The sequence below is a fragment of the Chenopodium album genome, chromosome 23 (assembly GCF_948465745.1).
Source record: "Chenopodium album chromosome 23, dcCheAlbu1.1, whole genome shotgun sequence".
In the NCBI taxonomy this organism is placed as follows: domain Eukaryota; kingdom Viridiplantae; phylum Streptophyta; class Magnoliopsida; order Caryophyllales; family Amaranthaceae; genus Chenopodium; species Chenopodium album.
This window is the reverse complement of record NC_137856.1, coordinates 3,798,903-3,814,894: the sequence shown is the minus strand read 5'-3', so window position 1 is coordinate 3,814,894 and position 15,992 is coordinate 3,798,903. Positions and strand designations below refer to the sequence as shown.

Below are 15,992 nucleotides of genomic sequence, written 5' to 3'. Positions count from 1 at the left end.
ACAACAAAACAAAAGTTGTGGACAGCTTTTTTTTTTCCTTTTGTTTAAGGGAATTAAGAATTGAAATTAACAAAAGGATAGATAATTTCAAATATTAGGTGTACGAAAAGATAAGCAACTTTTAAAAACGTGTTTTTTTTTTAGAAGAAAAAAAAAATTTTGATTTTTGTGGACAAAGGCAATTTCGATAAACGGTTTGGATTGATCAAATTAAATTAATGTAGCCACTCAAAAGCTATCGAGATTTGTAAAGAGGAAAAAAATAATAATAAAATAAATAAATAAAAACACCTCATTTTGCCTATAAATAACCATTTAAAGTTAATGTCAAAAAAAAAAAAAAAAAAAACCATTTAAAGTTCTCCTACTCCATATATACTTCCCAACAATACAACGTAACTCAAGAATATTTGTTTTCAGGTAATCCTTCTCTCTCTCTATCACTTCAATATTATTTCCCTTATTTTGTGTAATGGTGTTACACAATGCAAAGTTATATAATCTCTCACTTGATAAAAATTTGTGATTTTTATACCAACAGATCTACTCTTCACCAGCTCACCACATGTACTGCTTTCAATTAAGCACACTTGATAAATGTCCACTCAAGTCTATACCGAAACTTAGATTTTTAGTTATTTAAAAATGACTTGTTACATTAATTAATTAATTAATTATTATTATATAAGTGATGACTTGTTGTAGTGTTCTTACATTACTTTACGTGTCTACAAATTCTTAAATAGACCTGGTTCACACTAATTTATTGTGAACCACTAACATTTGAGAAACTATGTTTGTTTTATTAGTAAAAAAAAATGTCACTAGAATAGAAAAAAGGTCTCTATGTTGAAATAAAAGTCATTTTGGTAATATATAGGCTATAAGAGGTTAATTTTTTTAACAAAATATTTTATGTACTGGTTAATATGAATAATAAAGGTCAATATGTTAAAATTAGGGTCATAACGTTGTACTTTAAGTTCAAAATAATATTAAACGTTATACTAGTTTTAATAAAGGTTACTATGTTATAAATAAGGTTACTATGTCAAAACTAAGGGTCACTATGTTCAATATAATGTCAGTTGCGTGTGTATAAACATTGGGTCCACAATAACATTATTGTGACTTTTGACATTCTTCACTCATATAGGTTTTACTACAGAGTTTGTTTAATAAAGAATAGGAAAAAGAAAATATATTTCCTTATGTCATAGTTCAAAAATGTGTGAAAGTTACATGATGCAGAGTAGTATATATGTATATTGTTTACGACCTCCTTGAATATTAAATACCCCGTAAGGCCGCGTTAGTAACAAGAGTTGGTTTATCAATGAGGTAGGTCTTGGTCTTATGGTTAAGTTAAGAGTGTGAGCAACTGAGCATGTGTATCCTAGAATTTCGAAAATATTAAAATATAATTTTTAGAAGATAAAAATATACTTCCTCCACTTTTTTTAATATTGCACCATAGGGGTTGGTACAAATAATTAGTAGTGGAAAAAGAGTAAAAGAGAGAAAGGTAAAAATACAAAATTGTCCATGTGATATATTGATAAATTAAAAAGTAAGTGTGAAAAAAAAAACGAGGGTATGTTGGGATTTATAGTGTGAACACAAATAATTTTTTTTCTTAAAGAGGAAATGGTGCAATATTTGTGAAAATTCCTAAAAAGGCAATTGTTGCAATAACAAAAATACAGAGGAAGTATTTAAAATAATTAAGAAATAATTTTAAATTAAAAATAAATAAAACAAATAATCTCAGCTGTTTAATTTTTAAAAATTGTGGTAGTCAAAACTCAAAAGTCATAAGACTATATTAGAATCATCATTAAGGGCCTGTTCTCATTGACTGAACTCAGCTGAACTGAACTGAACTGAACTGAACTGAACTCAGCTGAACTGAACTGAACTGAACTGAACTGAACTGAACTCAGCTGAACTGAACTGAACTGAACTGAACTGAAATGAATATTTTATAAGAGAAGGAAATTAGGAGCTGAGCTGAACTGAACTGAACTGAACTGAACTGAATTGAGCTGAACTGAACTGAACTGAACTGAACTGAACTCAGCTGAACTGAACTGAACTGAACTAAACTGAATTTCAACGTAAGAGAACAGGCCCTAAATCTTCCTAATTCTAGTAACTTGATTTATTTTGTGGGCTAATTTGAGAGAGGGAAGAAATGATGGCTGATGAGAACGAGACACCAAAAGTAGTGCCTGTAGAAGATGTGAAAATTGATATGGAAGCTAAGGCCAAGGAATATGATACACGAACTCGTGCAGCCGGTGATGAATATGAACTGGTAACCCAAATCAAAAACTTTAGCAAACATACTGTTCATGTGGTGGAGACTCATTTCTGGCACGGGCGTCCAACTAATAAAAGATGGCCTGAACTCCCATTTGGTTGTGGTGTTCAAACGGCCCAGGTCGGGACTCTTCCCGAAGGCGTCAAGTGGGGAATCGTCTATGCTGACGGCGATCAGGCCAGTGATCGTGAATTCGTAGTTGTTGTTCATTGCCCAACGGGCAAGGTAATGTATCACAACGTATTAAAGTTGCATGTTTTTTTAGTCTAAGAATATTAACGTGACTCGTGATGTAATTGTACAGATTTATGCCGAAAGTGGGCCAATAGGTCCAGTCGATTGGGACGTAGTTGAAGTCAAACTGGACCAGTATTCCACCAACAAAGCTGAAATCACTGACCCAATTTATGGATCCACGATTGTGGCCGAAATTTACGTGGACTTTGCAGTTGCAAGTTTCTATATTTAGCTAGCCTCACTACACCACTTGAGCCAGTTTGTTACAATTTCGCTGTGTCTACGTGATGTTACAATCTCGTGATGTTGTATTATGTATCTTGAATTCCCGTGTTATTTGCTGTGTCTACGTGGCACGTGAATAAATGGTGAAGCTCCTCTCTAGGACGTACATACTCATGATCTTGAGTTCGTAACCAATTGAAAAGGAGGGTGATGCTCCCTAGCTTTCTATGTTTGCAATAATAATCTAAGTGTATTTATTAATGGCTATGAATGTTCTTATTTATTAATTGTACTTCCTTAGACTTCCCTTCAAAAACTCCTTTATCCTAACAAACAAACCATAGAAATCTTTGTTTAGGGGACTCATAATAACATTTTATATATCCTAACAAACAAACAAAATGAAAATGAATCTGTACTCGTATTAGGAAAGATAATATTGTGAATATTGTGGAAATATTGTGAAAAGATATCTTAGGATATTTTGTGATTATCTTGGGATATTTGGTCTTGCCCTCCAAGTATCTTAGTCTATATTATTATACATGGCCGTTCATATTGAATGAGAATTACAGAGAATATTATTCATTATATTTTAGCATGGTATCAAGAGTCTTGTGAGATCCAAATTTAATTTTTCTTGAACATTGTTTTTCATAGACATTGTTCTTTGTTGTGGGTTTGTGAGAGCACAAAATTTTAAGATCCAAAATTTATTTTAACCGCCGAATTGATCACACGTAATTTACATAATTTCGCAAAATCGTGAGGAGTGTGAGAGTACGTTCACATAAATTATTTTTTTTCGATCGGAACAGTGGTTCGGATCCATTGTGAGGATTATTTGCGGCATCCTACTGTTTGTGGGATCATATATTTGAGTGACAATTTTTTATAATTGTGAGAGTTCACACTTATAAATATTGGCAGTGGTGATTTAGATTGTGGGAATACAAATTACAATTGTGGCCGTAAATATGCAGTTGCAAGGTTCTATAATTAGTTTGGCACACGCTTGAGCCAGCTTGCTACGATCTCAATAATCTACGATCCCAATCTCGCGATGCTGTGTTATGTATCTTGTATTCTCATGTTATATGTTATGTATCAATGTTTGTGTGGTTCATGAATAAATTGTGAAGCTCCCCTCTAGGATTCTTGGTGCTGTGTTTGTAACCAGTTGATGAATTCAAGAAGGGTAGCTTTTTATGCTTTTAATAATAATACTGTAATAATTTCAATGGTTATGAATGTATTTTTTGATTTATGAGAAAGTGAACGTATTATAATTAGCTAAACCCTTCTGTTTAAAATAATTCGAAATTTCAACTGTTAATATACCAAATTTAGAGGTATCTTTTCAATTTAGACCAAAGTCGATCAATAAATCTTGTATACAACTACTGATGTATTGTATGTATCAATGTATGAATCCTCCAAGCACAACTATACGGACTATTCTTTTGCAATATGTGATTTGAGGTTGCTAAACTTGAATACATGTCTAACTCTTTGCTCACCTATCAACAAGTCAAAAAGTCCATATGAGAGATGACGCATTCTATACTAATTGAATTGGACATTGATGACAATCAACTTCATGTTATTCTGTTATTCATAGACATATTCGTAATAAGCCCAGACAAATGCAGTAATTCTGAACAAATAAAGCAATGATATTATTCAAAGACGAACATTCAAATAAATTAGATTATTGTGATACATAATGATATAATATTAGATGGATAGGCATAAATTTCTGTTTATTAGAAATTGTAATTATAGCACCATTGAACAATAATAATACTTTGTACACATTTCCTAATAACACAATAATTTTCAATGCCAAAAAAGGAAATTTTGACAATTACCATCTTTTGTTATGTCCATTTTAGCAATTACCACCTTCTATTTTTTTTTTTTTTTTTTTTTGAAAATTACCACCTTCTATTTTCAAAAACATCAAAAGTTACCACCTTCTTGCCCCCCAACTACCACGTGACGTCATTTTGGGCCTATTCTTTCCTTTTTCTCCCTATTTCCCTCACATTTCTCATTCCTATTTGGATTCTCATCTCCCCTTTCATTTTTTTTTCCCCCAAACCACCAACAATTGTTCGTCAATTTTAATTTGGAGGAGTGAATTGAAGTGTTTTTTATTGTTTGGGGGAAAAAAAGTGAGAGGGGGGATGAGAATCGACACTAGACGAAAATATGAATTGGCCACCGGTTCAAAACCCCCCTATGCCACCGGTTTTGAACCGGTGGCCATTTGGGGGGTGGCAATAATATTATTAAAAAGCCACCGGTTCAAAACCGGTGGCAAAAACAATTATTGCCACCGGTTAACCGGTGGCAATAACGCTTCCCGCAATTTTTTTTAATGGTATTAATAAGTATTGCCACCGGTTAACCGGTGGCAATAATGCCCATAAAAAACAAAAAAAAAAAAAAATTTTGCATTTATTTCACTTAAATTGTAGCAGAAACTATATATATATATATGTAAAATACATAAAAACACATATATATTCATCAGTATCTAGTAATTGTACACTTTTTAAGAGTGAAAAAACCAAATTAATAACTACAACTAAATTACTCATACAACAATTCCAATTTAAAACAACTAAATTAATCAAATTACACAAAACTAAAATTCCAACATTAAAAACCAAAAAAAAAATTTAATTTACAATAAAAACCAAAAAAATTACAACATTAAAATTAAAAAACAACCATATAACACCTAAATCAATAATCCTGCATCTTTATTCTTCGATTTAACATCTACATCCAAATCAATATACCTGCATAAAAAAAATCGATTAAATAAAAAAAATAAGGTGCGAAAAAAAAGATAAAAACCAGAACAGTATAAGCTGTGAAAAAAAATAAAAACCCATAAATCGATTTAAATCGGTTAAATAAACCCAGAAATTAAACAAAAACCCAGAAAATTAACCCAGAAAATTAAAACCCAGAAAAAAATTAAACAAAATACCCAGAAATTAGTGAAAACCCGAGAATTAAATCGAACTAAAAAAAAATGAAAAATCAAATTGATTTTCAAAACGAGAACTAAAAACAAAATGAGAATTAAATCGAACTCAAAAAAACAAACTGATTTTCACGAACTCAAAAAAAAAAAAAGAAAGAAAAAACCCAGAATTTAATCGAATAGGACCCAAAAGGAGATCCACTTAGAATCGATTAAAATCAATTAAAAATCGAATTAAATTGACGAAAACACTCAAAAAAAATCCAAAATCGACTAATTAACCCAAAAAAATCAATAACTAGTAATGAAACAAATACCCAAAAGAAACCCCAGAAAAAAAAAATTAAACAAAAATAAAAACAAAATCCCAGAAATAAGTTAAAAAAACGGAGGAAAAAAAACCAAGAAATTGATTCACGAACTCAAAAAACAAAACCCAGAATTAATTGATTAAAATCGAGTAAAAACCCAGAATTAATTGATTAAACAAAAACCCAGAATCAAAAAACAAAAACCCAGAATTTAAAATCAAAAACCAAGAATTAATTGATTAATTACAAACCTCGTGCATGTCTTCGTGGTGCATGTTTTCATGGTGGTCTTGATGATGGTGCACGAACTCAAAACCAAGGAGAAAGAGACGAGGAGATCGAAGGAGAAGAGGGAGAAGGAGACGAAGGAGATGAGAAGGAGAAGGAGACGAGAAGGAGAAGGAGGAGATCGAAGAAGGAGATCAGATGAGAAAGAGAAGGAAAGAGAAGGAGGATATCAGATGAGAAAGAGATGAATTGAAAGAGAAAGAAGAGAGGGGAGAGCAGGAGAGAGAAAGAGGAGAGGGACGGCTGAGAGGGAAATGAGGTAGGGTTTAGGGTATTTAAGAGGGGCTTTTTTTTTGTTTTTTTTTTTTTTAATTGCTAATTGCCACGGGTTCAAACCGGTGGCCTTTACCATTTATGCCACCGGTTCAGTTTGAACCGGTGGCAATGTGAATTAGCCTAACCCGCCCATTTTTTAAGCCACCGGTTTTCAAAAACCGGTGGCCATAGAGCGGTGCCTTTTTGTATTTTTCTACTAGTGCGAGTTAAGAATGAGAAATGTGAGGGAAATAGGGAGAAAAAGGAAAGAATGGGCCCAAAATGACGTCACGTGGTAGTTGGGGCCTTGGGGGGCAAGAAGGTGGTAACTTTTGATGTTTTTGAAAATTGAAGGTGGTAATTTTCAAAAAAAAAAAAATAGAAGGTGGTAATTGCTAAAATGGACATAACAGAAGGTGGTAATTGTCAAAATTTCCGCCAAAAAATGACTAAACGGAATAATTAGCTTGAATAACAACTTAAGCCGTCTTTTCAGCTTGGATTTAGCATTAATCTTATGATTTTTTACCAGAAGAATGATAATAAGCTTTCAAGCAAATGATAATCGAAGATTTAATCTAGATGAACATTTCTGTTAAATAATTATACACCAAGTATAATTGCTGGACAGGGCCCATTATGTAAAGGTAGGCCTAAAGGTCTGAAGGACAAGTTGTTGTACAAGGCCCAGCTTCCGTAGTACTGTGCAAGTCCACATGCAATTAGAAACCCCATCATGCGGTTTGAAGCCCATTGACAAGCCCAGCACCATACGCATTCCATACTTTTTTTTTTTTTTTTTTTTTTTTTTTTTTTTTTTTTTTTTTTTTGTTATGGCTCATTACAGAGATTTAGGGTCCAATTAAATGGTCCACCTCACTCCATACCATTGAAACAAAATAAAGTTGATCACTGACTATAGTCTATAGATCCAATCCATTCTCAAGAAATTATACAAAAAAATTTAATCCCTTGAGGACATACTCTCCGATTACCATATAATAGAGACGATCTTGAGCTAATGGTAGGTATCGAACTCATAATTAACATCACGATATTTAATAAGTATATAAGCATTTACTTGTATAATTACTTCGATTTGGCTTTTCTAATTATTAAATGAATACTAACATATTGTCATGCCAAAAATGGATTCTACTTGACTAAAGTTTACAAGTAGATGAGATTTTGTGCTACTTGGTGATAAGACATGAACAAGTTTTAATACAAGCCGGTGGTACCAGGACCCGCACGTTTGCAAAATTTCTGCGGAATGAAGTTGACCCCATCACCATGTATGCATGCATCATGCATGAAGATGACTGCTCAACGGGTATAGCCTATTTGGAGATACAGAAAGAAGAGACACTTTTGGCTCGATTAGAAAGGTCGTAATAACTGGTGGTTATAATAAGTAGACGATATGTAACTACTTACGTTTACGTAACGTTGTAGGGAACATTATGTGTCGATGCTCATAAACTCTATTTTGGAGTACTGAGTAGTAATGGCCTGTTCTTTTCAGCTTAAGTTCAGTTCAGTTCAGATCTAATAAGTTTAGTTCAATTCATCTCAGTTTAGTAAATCAGAATAGGCCCTAATTTAGTATTACAAACTCTAAAAATAGTAATGAATAGTATTATAGAATTTACAAAAAATGAAAAAACGCATACTTGTATTTGTTATAAAACTCTTCAATAGATGAACATTAGATAGCTTAAATTAAACTTCTCTAGTACATTACTATCGTTTATCTTTTCATTACATTACCATCATTTATTACCGCCTAACAAATGAATGGTTGGGATCAAATTACGTAGTCGGGACTACACCGTAAGTATATAACTGGAGTGGCACGTTGTTTTGTAAGTACTACTTATTAACGGGGTAGTAAAATGTTGGTGTTACGGAAGAAAAATAGACCGTAAGAGGGAAAGACAAAGATGAGCAATATGTGGAAAAGAGCAGAAGAAAAGTGGGTCATGGCCCAATAAAAGGGCTTCTTGATTTGACAAGACAACCCCATGCTTGTCGCCTCCCAATTGCCCCCACAAATCCTCCCCTTCTCATTTTTTTTTTCCAATTTTTACTTTTATTTTTGTCAATAAAAATGAAATAGAAAAAATTATGGAAGTTGTACAATTTTCAATTTGCTCAAAAAAAAAAAAAAAGTCATAGAATTTTCACACCATTTATTAAACTAAAAATTTTCAATTTTAATTACTTGTTTGTTAAAATACTCCATATTAGTAACCGTTATAATTTTATTTACCGGTATTAAAGATTAAAATTTTACATTAAAAAGTATGCTCTAACCACATTTTAAAATGTGGTATATTTGAACAGCATAATAAATTAAATCAAGCAAAATTTATATTAAATCGTGTATTTAAATACTTTAAAATTTTCTAAATTGTTTACTATATATTCACAAATATAGTGGTTATTGTATTATGTTGAGCTAATTCAGTAAGTACCTAAAAACTTTTTAGAAAGATCGATTGTGTTTGCATGAAAAGTTGTTTAAAATTTCTGTGTAAAATTCCTCTCATCCTTGGGCAAACAAGTTCCTCCATTTCGCTTCCTAAGCTACCAAGATACTTATTTTCTATTTTTGTTAAGAAACCAAAAATAGGAAGTATTTATCTTTGCACGTATTAATTCGTTTGATATCTTAAATCAGTCGAATAAAGTTGATTTTAAATAACGCAATTTAATTTTAAAGTGGCCTCACTCCTTATTTCCTTAAGATTGCTCCATATTTTTTTATGTAAATAGTGTAGTTGAAATCAATCAAAGAAACTAAAATAAAATAGAAAGAGGTTCAATATTAATTGGCTGCTCCCTCATTTCCTACCAATGCTCCCATAACAATTCTGGTTCATAATTTTTTCTGTTGCCAACTGCACTTTGAATTAATTGTGGTACAGAGGAGTTTTATTTGCAGTGCATGGACCATGGCCTACTACTAGTATATACAATTACATACTACACATACCTTTGACTCCCGGTTCCTACCTCTCGCGATTCACTAAACACAAGATATCTATCTATAGTTTCTAAAGCTTATATTAGTTGTTACATGGTTGTCCAAAAAAAAGAAAAAAAATTAAACAAGCATTTATGCAATGCATATATATACTCGTATTTATTGTGTATACCAACTATTAGGGCCTGTTCTCATTGACTGAATTGAACTGAATTGAACTGAACTGAACTGAACTGAATATTTTATAAGATAAGGAAATTAGGAGCTGAACTGAACTGAACTGAATATTTTATAAGATAAGGAAATTAGGAGCTGAACTGAACTGAACTGAACTTAGCTGAACTGAATTGAGCTGAACTGAATAGAATTGAACTGAATTTCAACGTAAGAGAACAGACCCTTATATGCAAATGTGTATTACTGTCTAACTCCTCTGCTTCTAAGTATACCTATAAATCTTCAGTGCATTTTCTGTGTGGCTGGCTGACACATGATAACCCCTGACCAATCGGATAATCCTTGACCAATTAACCCTTGACTGAGTAACCCCTGATTAAGTAACCTCGACCACATATAATACTTTGTTATAAGTATTATATTGACTAAATTATGGATATGATGGTTCCGATAAAAATTAAAATATCAATGCCAATCAATGAATGAAATGTGTCGGTCACAACTTACACGCATTTGCTTGATCACAAGGGTTCGTTAATTGTTTCAATATAATTATAATACATTGTCATGTCTTATTTTACCCATTATAAGCTTAGACAAATTCAAACATTGTTAAGTTTTGAGTTTTGACACACTCATATGGAAATTAAATGTAGAAAACTCAAGTTTAGATAAAATAAAATTAGATAAATAAGTTTAACCAAACTACTAACAATCGAGAAGATTTGTACGTACAAAGTATTTGGTTTTGCCTATTAATAAATCTATGATCGAGAAAATTAAATTGTTGTGAAGTGTAGCCGGATTTTTAGACTAGAAGTTTCATTGATGAACTACTCATTGTTACTCTAGACCCTAGTCATACAAGTATATAGCTAGGTAGATAGACAAAATGTAACATAAGGTGGATGCTAATTTTAAAGAAGATTCAGTCACATAATAGTAGTTTCATGCTAAAGATCTGATCAAGTTAAAGAGGCCCAACAAAATCCATGCAAAAGGAATACTTTCAGTAACGTCATTCGTTATTGATTGTATATTATACGAAGTAGGATATTTCAGAACCTTACCTTACCTACATTATTTTAATCTTATACTAGTACTTCAAATTTGTATCAAATCTTATCAAAAAATCAACAACAATAATATGAAGTAAATAAATGTAATGATTTCTCTGTTAAAATTTGCTATCCTCTAGATTTCATATAAAAAAATTAGTACAGTACTAAAAAATTTGCCCTAGTTCGTAAGGATCTAGCAACAACATTTAAACTTGCCCTTCTTTAGGGTGTTGTCCTTCAAAGCTTGTTAAAATTTACTCCCTTCGTCCTAAAATAATAGAGATATTAGATTCTTTTTTTACTACGGAGTATTTATGTATTAACTTTGATCATAATTTTTTACTTATGTAATAAAATATGTTTTACCATAAAATATATATTATTAGATAAGGAGTAAGTATTAATATAAAATTTCATATTATAACTTCTTTTTTATATATTTTTCATAGTATTTAATTATATAAAAATAAATTCAAATTAATGTGCAAAGTTTAACTTGTGCCAATTATTGTAGAACACATAAAGTAAATCGTAGTGATTCATTATGATAGCGTCAGACTAAGGTACTGAGCAAACAATAAAATCCTATTCTTTTGAGTTTTTAAGCCGAGTAAAACAGAGAATAATTAATTATTCTGGGATTAATTTTTGAATAGTAGAGCAAATGATTTATGGATTAGATTATGATAAATAGAAAAAAATAATTAAATTATTTTTTTAAAAAAAAAAAAAAAAAAAAAGGCAGAAAGAAAGGTCCAATATGGAGGGGAGCAATGGCAAAGTGTCAGTGATGATACGGCACGTGGAAATCAGTTCCCATTTCAATTCCGAAAAATTAACAAGCAGCTCCTACTCACGTTACCCTTCCAGATAAATTCAGACGACATACAAATAAAAAGACAACATAAATAGGGCACCAGTTTCAGTTTCAGTTTCAGTTTCAGTTTCAGTTTCAGTTGCAGTCCCAGTTTTAATGCGTAGTCTCACTCGATTTCACCCATTTTTTAATTTTATTTTTTTATTTTTTTCTGAGGTTACTTTACTTGTTCAGCCTTATAGTATTTGCTTACTTTTGTAGTTTATCCTGTTTTGTTTTTCATTACTATCATTACCATTCCCATTCCATTATTTTTCTGATTTCTAGTACAGAATATGGTCACAATCTAACATTCCTAATTTCCTATCGTTACACTACCACGTACAGGAATTTGTTGTCAATTTGTTTTGTTGCCTCTACGAGTCGTCAATGAGTTTTTTTTTTTTTTTTGAAAGCCCTAATGAGAATCGATCGTCCCAAGATTTCTTATAACGGAGGAAAGCTTTAAACAAATGAGCTACTTCTCAATCTCAGGTCATTAATGATTTTAATTAGGGATCGAATGCTCGGTATTTAATGTATGGAGTATGAATATGCAATATATATGAAAATAATGTAGACATGTAAGAGAGCATAAATCTAGTTAGCTCGTATAGATTCAATTTTCACTTATCTAAAATTATTTGACAACAAATGAATGTCAAAGCAAATCAAACAATGAAATTAGTAGGGGTAGTATAGAAACTTAGAAAGTAAATGACGCCCAATCATAATAAAGGACACGTGTGTAGAATTGACACGTGTGTTGGAGTGGCCATGCACGGTACTCAATTAAACAAAACTAAAATAAATAAAAATAAGCAGAAGATGAGAAACAAGATCCAACGGTCAGTGATCGTTAATGATGGTAAACCAAATACGATAAGCAAATTACATGGTTGAATGAAAACGAAAAAAAAAAAGGGTGACCCATGAAAGGTCAGATCAAGGGTCACCACACATGCCAATTCTTTGATGCCTTACTTGTCTACGACTAGTCATTTCACTTCATTTTTTGAATTCTCTCTCTTCTTTTCTATCTCATCATCCCCTTTGTTTTCCCTCTACTGCCTCCTTATATATACTCGCACGTACTCAGTAAATTATTTATTTTTGTATTTTTATTTGGTAGGCAAGGGGAATTAATAACATACCAGTCAACTCGGATAGGGTGACCCTGTTCTTTTGAGTTTCTGGATAAATAGAACATAGTAGATTTCAGCACAACAGAGTAGGTGTCAATAGAACATCTAATTTATACTCAGCGGAACAGAGAAGAACATAGCAGGGCTCGGCAGAGCAAAGCAAAAACAGAGCAAGCCACAGCAGCTCAAAAGAACAATAGTAAGGGTCGAATCCAGCGTTGAATAAACCCTGAAACCGGTTGATACTTTAATTTAATTTAATCTATAACATATAAGTATAAGGACTGGTTGATACGTTAATTTATAAAATATGTGAATGTAATAGCTCATTATTAGCAATCGTACTATCATATTTTCTTGTGTTGCTAGCTATAAACTTATCTAATCTTAATCTTATTAACCCTTTATATTATACATCTTCTGTTTTTTTTTTACTTGATCTGTTTCTTTTATCACGCTTGTCAATGTAAAACTTTAACGATCAATAACTTTAATGCTCCAAAATTAAAACTTATAAAAATTATATATTATGATAGTACTTATTGAGACGAATTCAAAAATATCCTACATGAATATATTTTTCCTTACATATTATTCATAAAGTACGGTCAAAGGAGGGGTGGTGAATAAGGTAAAAGTCAAAGCGGGTCAAGTAAAAAAAAGGAGGAAGTATAATCTATCGGAATTTATTAGCAGTTATCTAATCTTATTTAAATCTATCTAATGTGACTTGAAATAAATGAAACTAAGGGCCTGTTCTCTTACGTTGAAATTCAGTTCAGTTCAGTTCAGTTCAGCTGAGTTCAGTTCAGTTCAGTTCAGTTCAGCTCAATTCAGTTCAGTTCAAATCAGTTCAGTTTAGTTCAGCTCCTAATTTCCTTCTCTTATAAAATATTCATTTCAGTTCAGTTCAGTTCAGTTCAGCTGAGTTCAGTTCAGTTCAGTTCAGTTCAGTTCAGTTCAGTTCAGTTGAGTTCAGTCAATGAGAACAGGCCCTAAGATATAAAGAACAAAGGCAAAATATAAATTTGAAAATTAAATACAAATGCCAGATGTAACAAATATGTAGTACGAGTATATGATATAATTGAACATGCAATAAGTTGAAAAAATTCATCTTTTTTATATATAAATTAAACCTGCTTGTTAGAAGCATAATTGATTAAACAATCTCAAAGTAAATTGAAATTGAAAGGAAAATTTGATAATTACCACCAACTATTGTTGCCAAAATTGAAAATACCACCTCAAGTTTTTTGTTTTTTTGTTTTTAAAAAAATTTTACCACCTAGTTTTTCCCAAAAGTTTTCAAATTCCCACCTTTTGTGTGACATGATGTCATCATGGGCCCACACTTTCGTTTTCCCTCGATTTCCCTCTTTCTTCCCACGATTTCCTTCCAATTTCATCTTGAAATTAGATTTCAAATACAAAAATTTCGCAAATTAGGTTATAATTGCTACAATCTAACCTACAACGAACTGAATTAAGTAGTTTAATTAGGGTTTAGGTAATCAATTTGGGGTTTTTTACTCAATTCCAATAATTAGGGTTTATGAATTGATTAATTGGACAATTAAACATGTAATTGGGGGAAAAACATAATTTAAACTTAATTGGGGCGAAAACACTAACATTGTAGTGGTGATTAATGAATTCATAAACCCTAATTTTACATGTAATTGGGGCAAAAACAGTAACATTTTATGAATTACATGTTTAATTGCCCGTTTAAATTATGTTTTTACCCTAATTACATGTTTAATTGTCAAGTTATTCATCCAATTAATGAATTCATAAACCCTAATTTTTTGAATTTAGCAAAACCACCAAATTGATTACCCAAACCCTAATTAAACTACTCAATTCTGTTCGTTATAGGTTAGATTGTAGAAATTATAATCTAATTTGCGAAATTTTTGTATTTGAAATCAAATTTGAGAGATGAAATTGAAAGAAGGTAGTAGAAGAACAAAGGAAATCGAGGGAAGAAAGAGGGAAAACGAAAGTGTGGGTCTCATGATGACGTCATGCGGCAAAAAGGTGGGAATTTGAAAACTTTTGGAAAAAACTAGGTGGTAAAATTTTAAAAAAAAAACTTGATGTGGTATTTTCAATTTTGGCAACAATAGTTGGTGGTAATTATCAAATTTTCCAAATTAAAACATGAAAATCTAATCTCATATTATCTACACTTTTCTTATAGGTGCATACTCAGCTCCGTAATAAATCCCTAATATACCTTAACAAGTCTATGTACTAATGTTATTAATTACAGAGTAGTCAGCATATATCTTCAAATGAAATAGGGTGATCTAGTATGAATATTGTTAATTTGTTATATACAGTCTGATTATTTGATCTGAATATTTCTAATTTGGTATGAATTTTGTCTGATTTGATTTCATTGATTTGAATCTGTCTAGTCTATCTGATCTAATTTTTTTGTCATTGCAAATTTTTATTTTTATAGCTATTACTTTTCTATATATAATCATATAGTTTTATACTATTTTATTGTATTACTTTAATTATAATTGCTATTAGCTACAAAGTAATTTTATTTGGTAATTAGTGAATACCAATTATTAAGGGCATGTTGTATCAGCTAATTTGACTATTTGGTTGCATTAAATGTTTTGTTAATTGAGCATGTAGAATGACATATAAGGACATTGGTATTTGAGTAGTTGTGGATGTAAAGTATAGTAATTTTAGGTCAAATTGTCATTTAGCTTAAATTTTTTTATCAACTCTTCTTTGAAAAAGCTCTTTTACCAATCAACAATAATACTCCGTAGTAGTGTCACATATTATTGTCAACCCTCAAATTTGATCAAATCAATCTTGTCAAAAAAAAATGATCAAATAATCTCATTTTTAGCCAAAATTCTCTTTACCACACAAGATCTTGAAAATGAGTCTTAAGAAATTTAAATCTTGAAAATGAGTTTTAAAAAGTAAATCTCTCAAACATAATCTTAAAGTGAAATAAACTCATGTCAGTAAATGCATGACACGTCTATCAATGCCAAGGGCGGGGCAAAGCATTTTGGGGCCTATTCGATTTTTAAAATTAGGCCCCTTTCGATAAAATGATACTTAGTAAATATTAATTTCAATT

The 15,992-nt window shown here is 31.3% G+C and overlaps 1 protein-coding gene across 1 annotated transcript; it reads left to right on the top strand.

The window, feature by feature from the left end:
• Positions 1 to 347: 347 nt before the first annotated feature.
• Positions 348 to 3,077, top strand: LOC145608604 (uncharacterized). Its single transcript, XM_081664218.1, has 3 exons — positions 348 to 420; positions 542 to 2,548; positions 2,628 to 3,077. The coding sequence occupies exons 2-3, from the start codon at positions 2,195 to 2,197 to the stop codon at positions 2,790 to 2,792; spliced, it is 519 nt and encodes a 172-aa protein (XP_081520344.1). The 5' UTR covers positions 348 to 420; positions 542 to 2,194; the 3' UTR covers positions 2,793 to 3,077.
• The last annotated feature ends 12,915 nt before the right edge of the window (positions 3,078 to 15,992 follow it).

Coding starts and splice junctions, on each gene's coding strand:
- LOC145608604 (XM_081664218.1), top strand. CDS start 2,195: ATGATGGCTGATGAGAACGAGACACCAAAAGTAGTGCCTGTAGAAGAT. Junction 2,549..2,627: donor TTCATTGCCCAACGGGCAAG/GTAATGTATCAC, acceptor GTAATTGTACAG/ATTTATGCCGAAAGTGGGCC.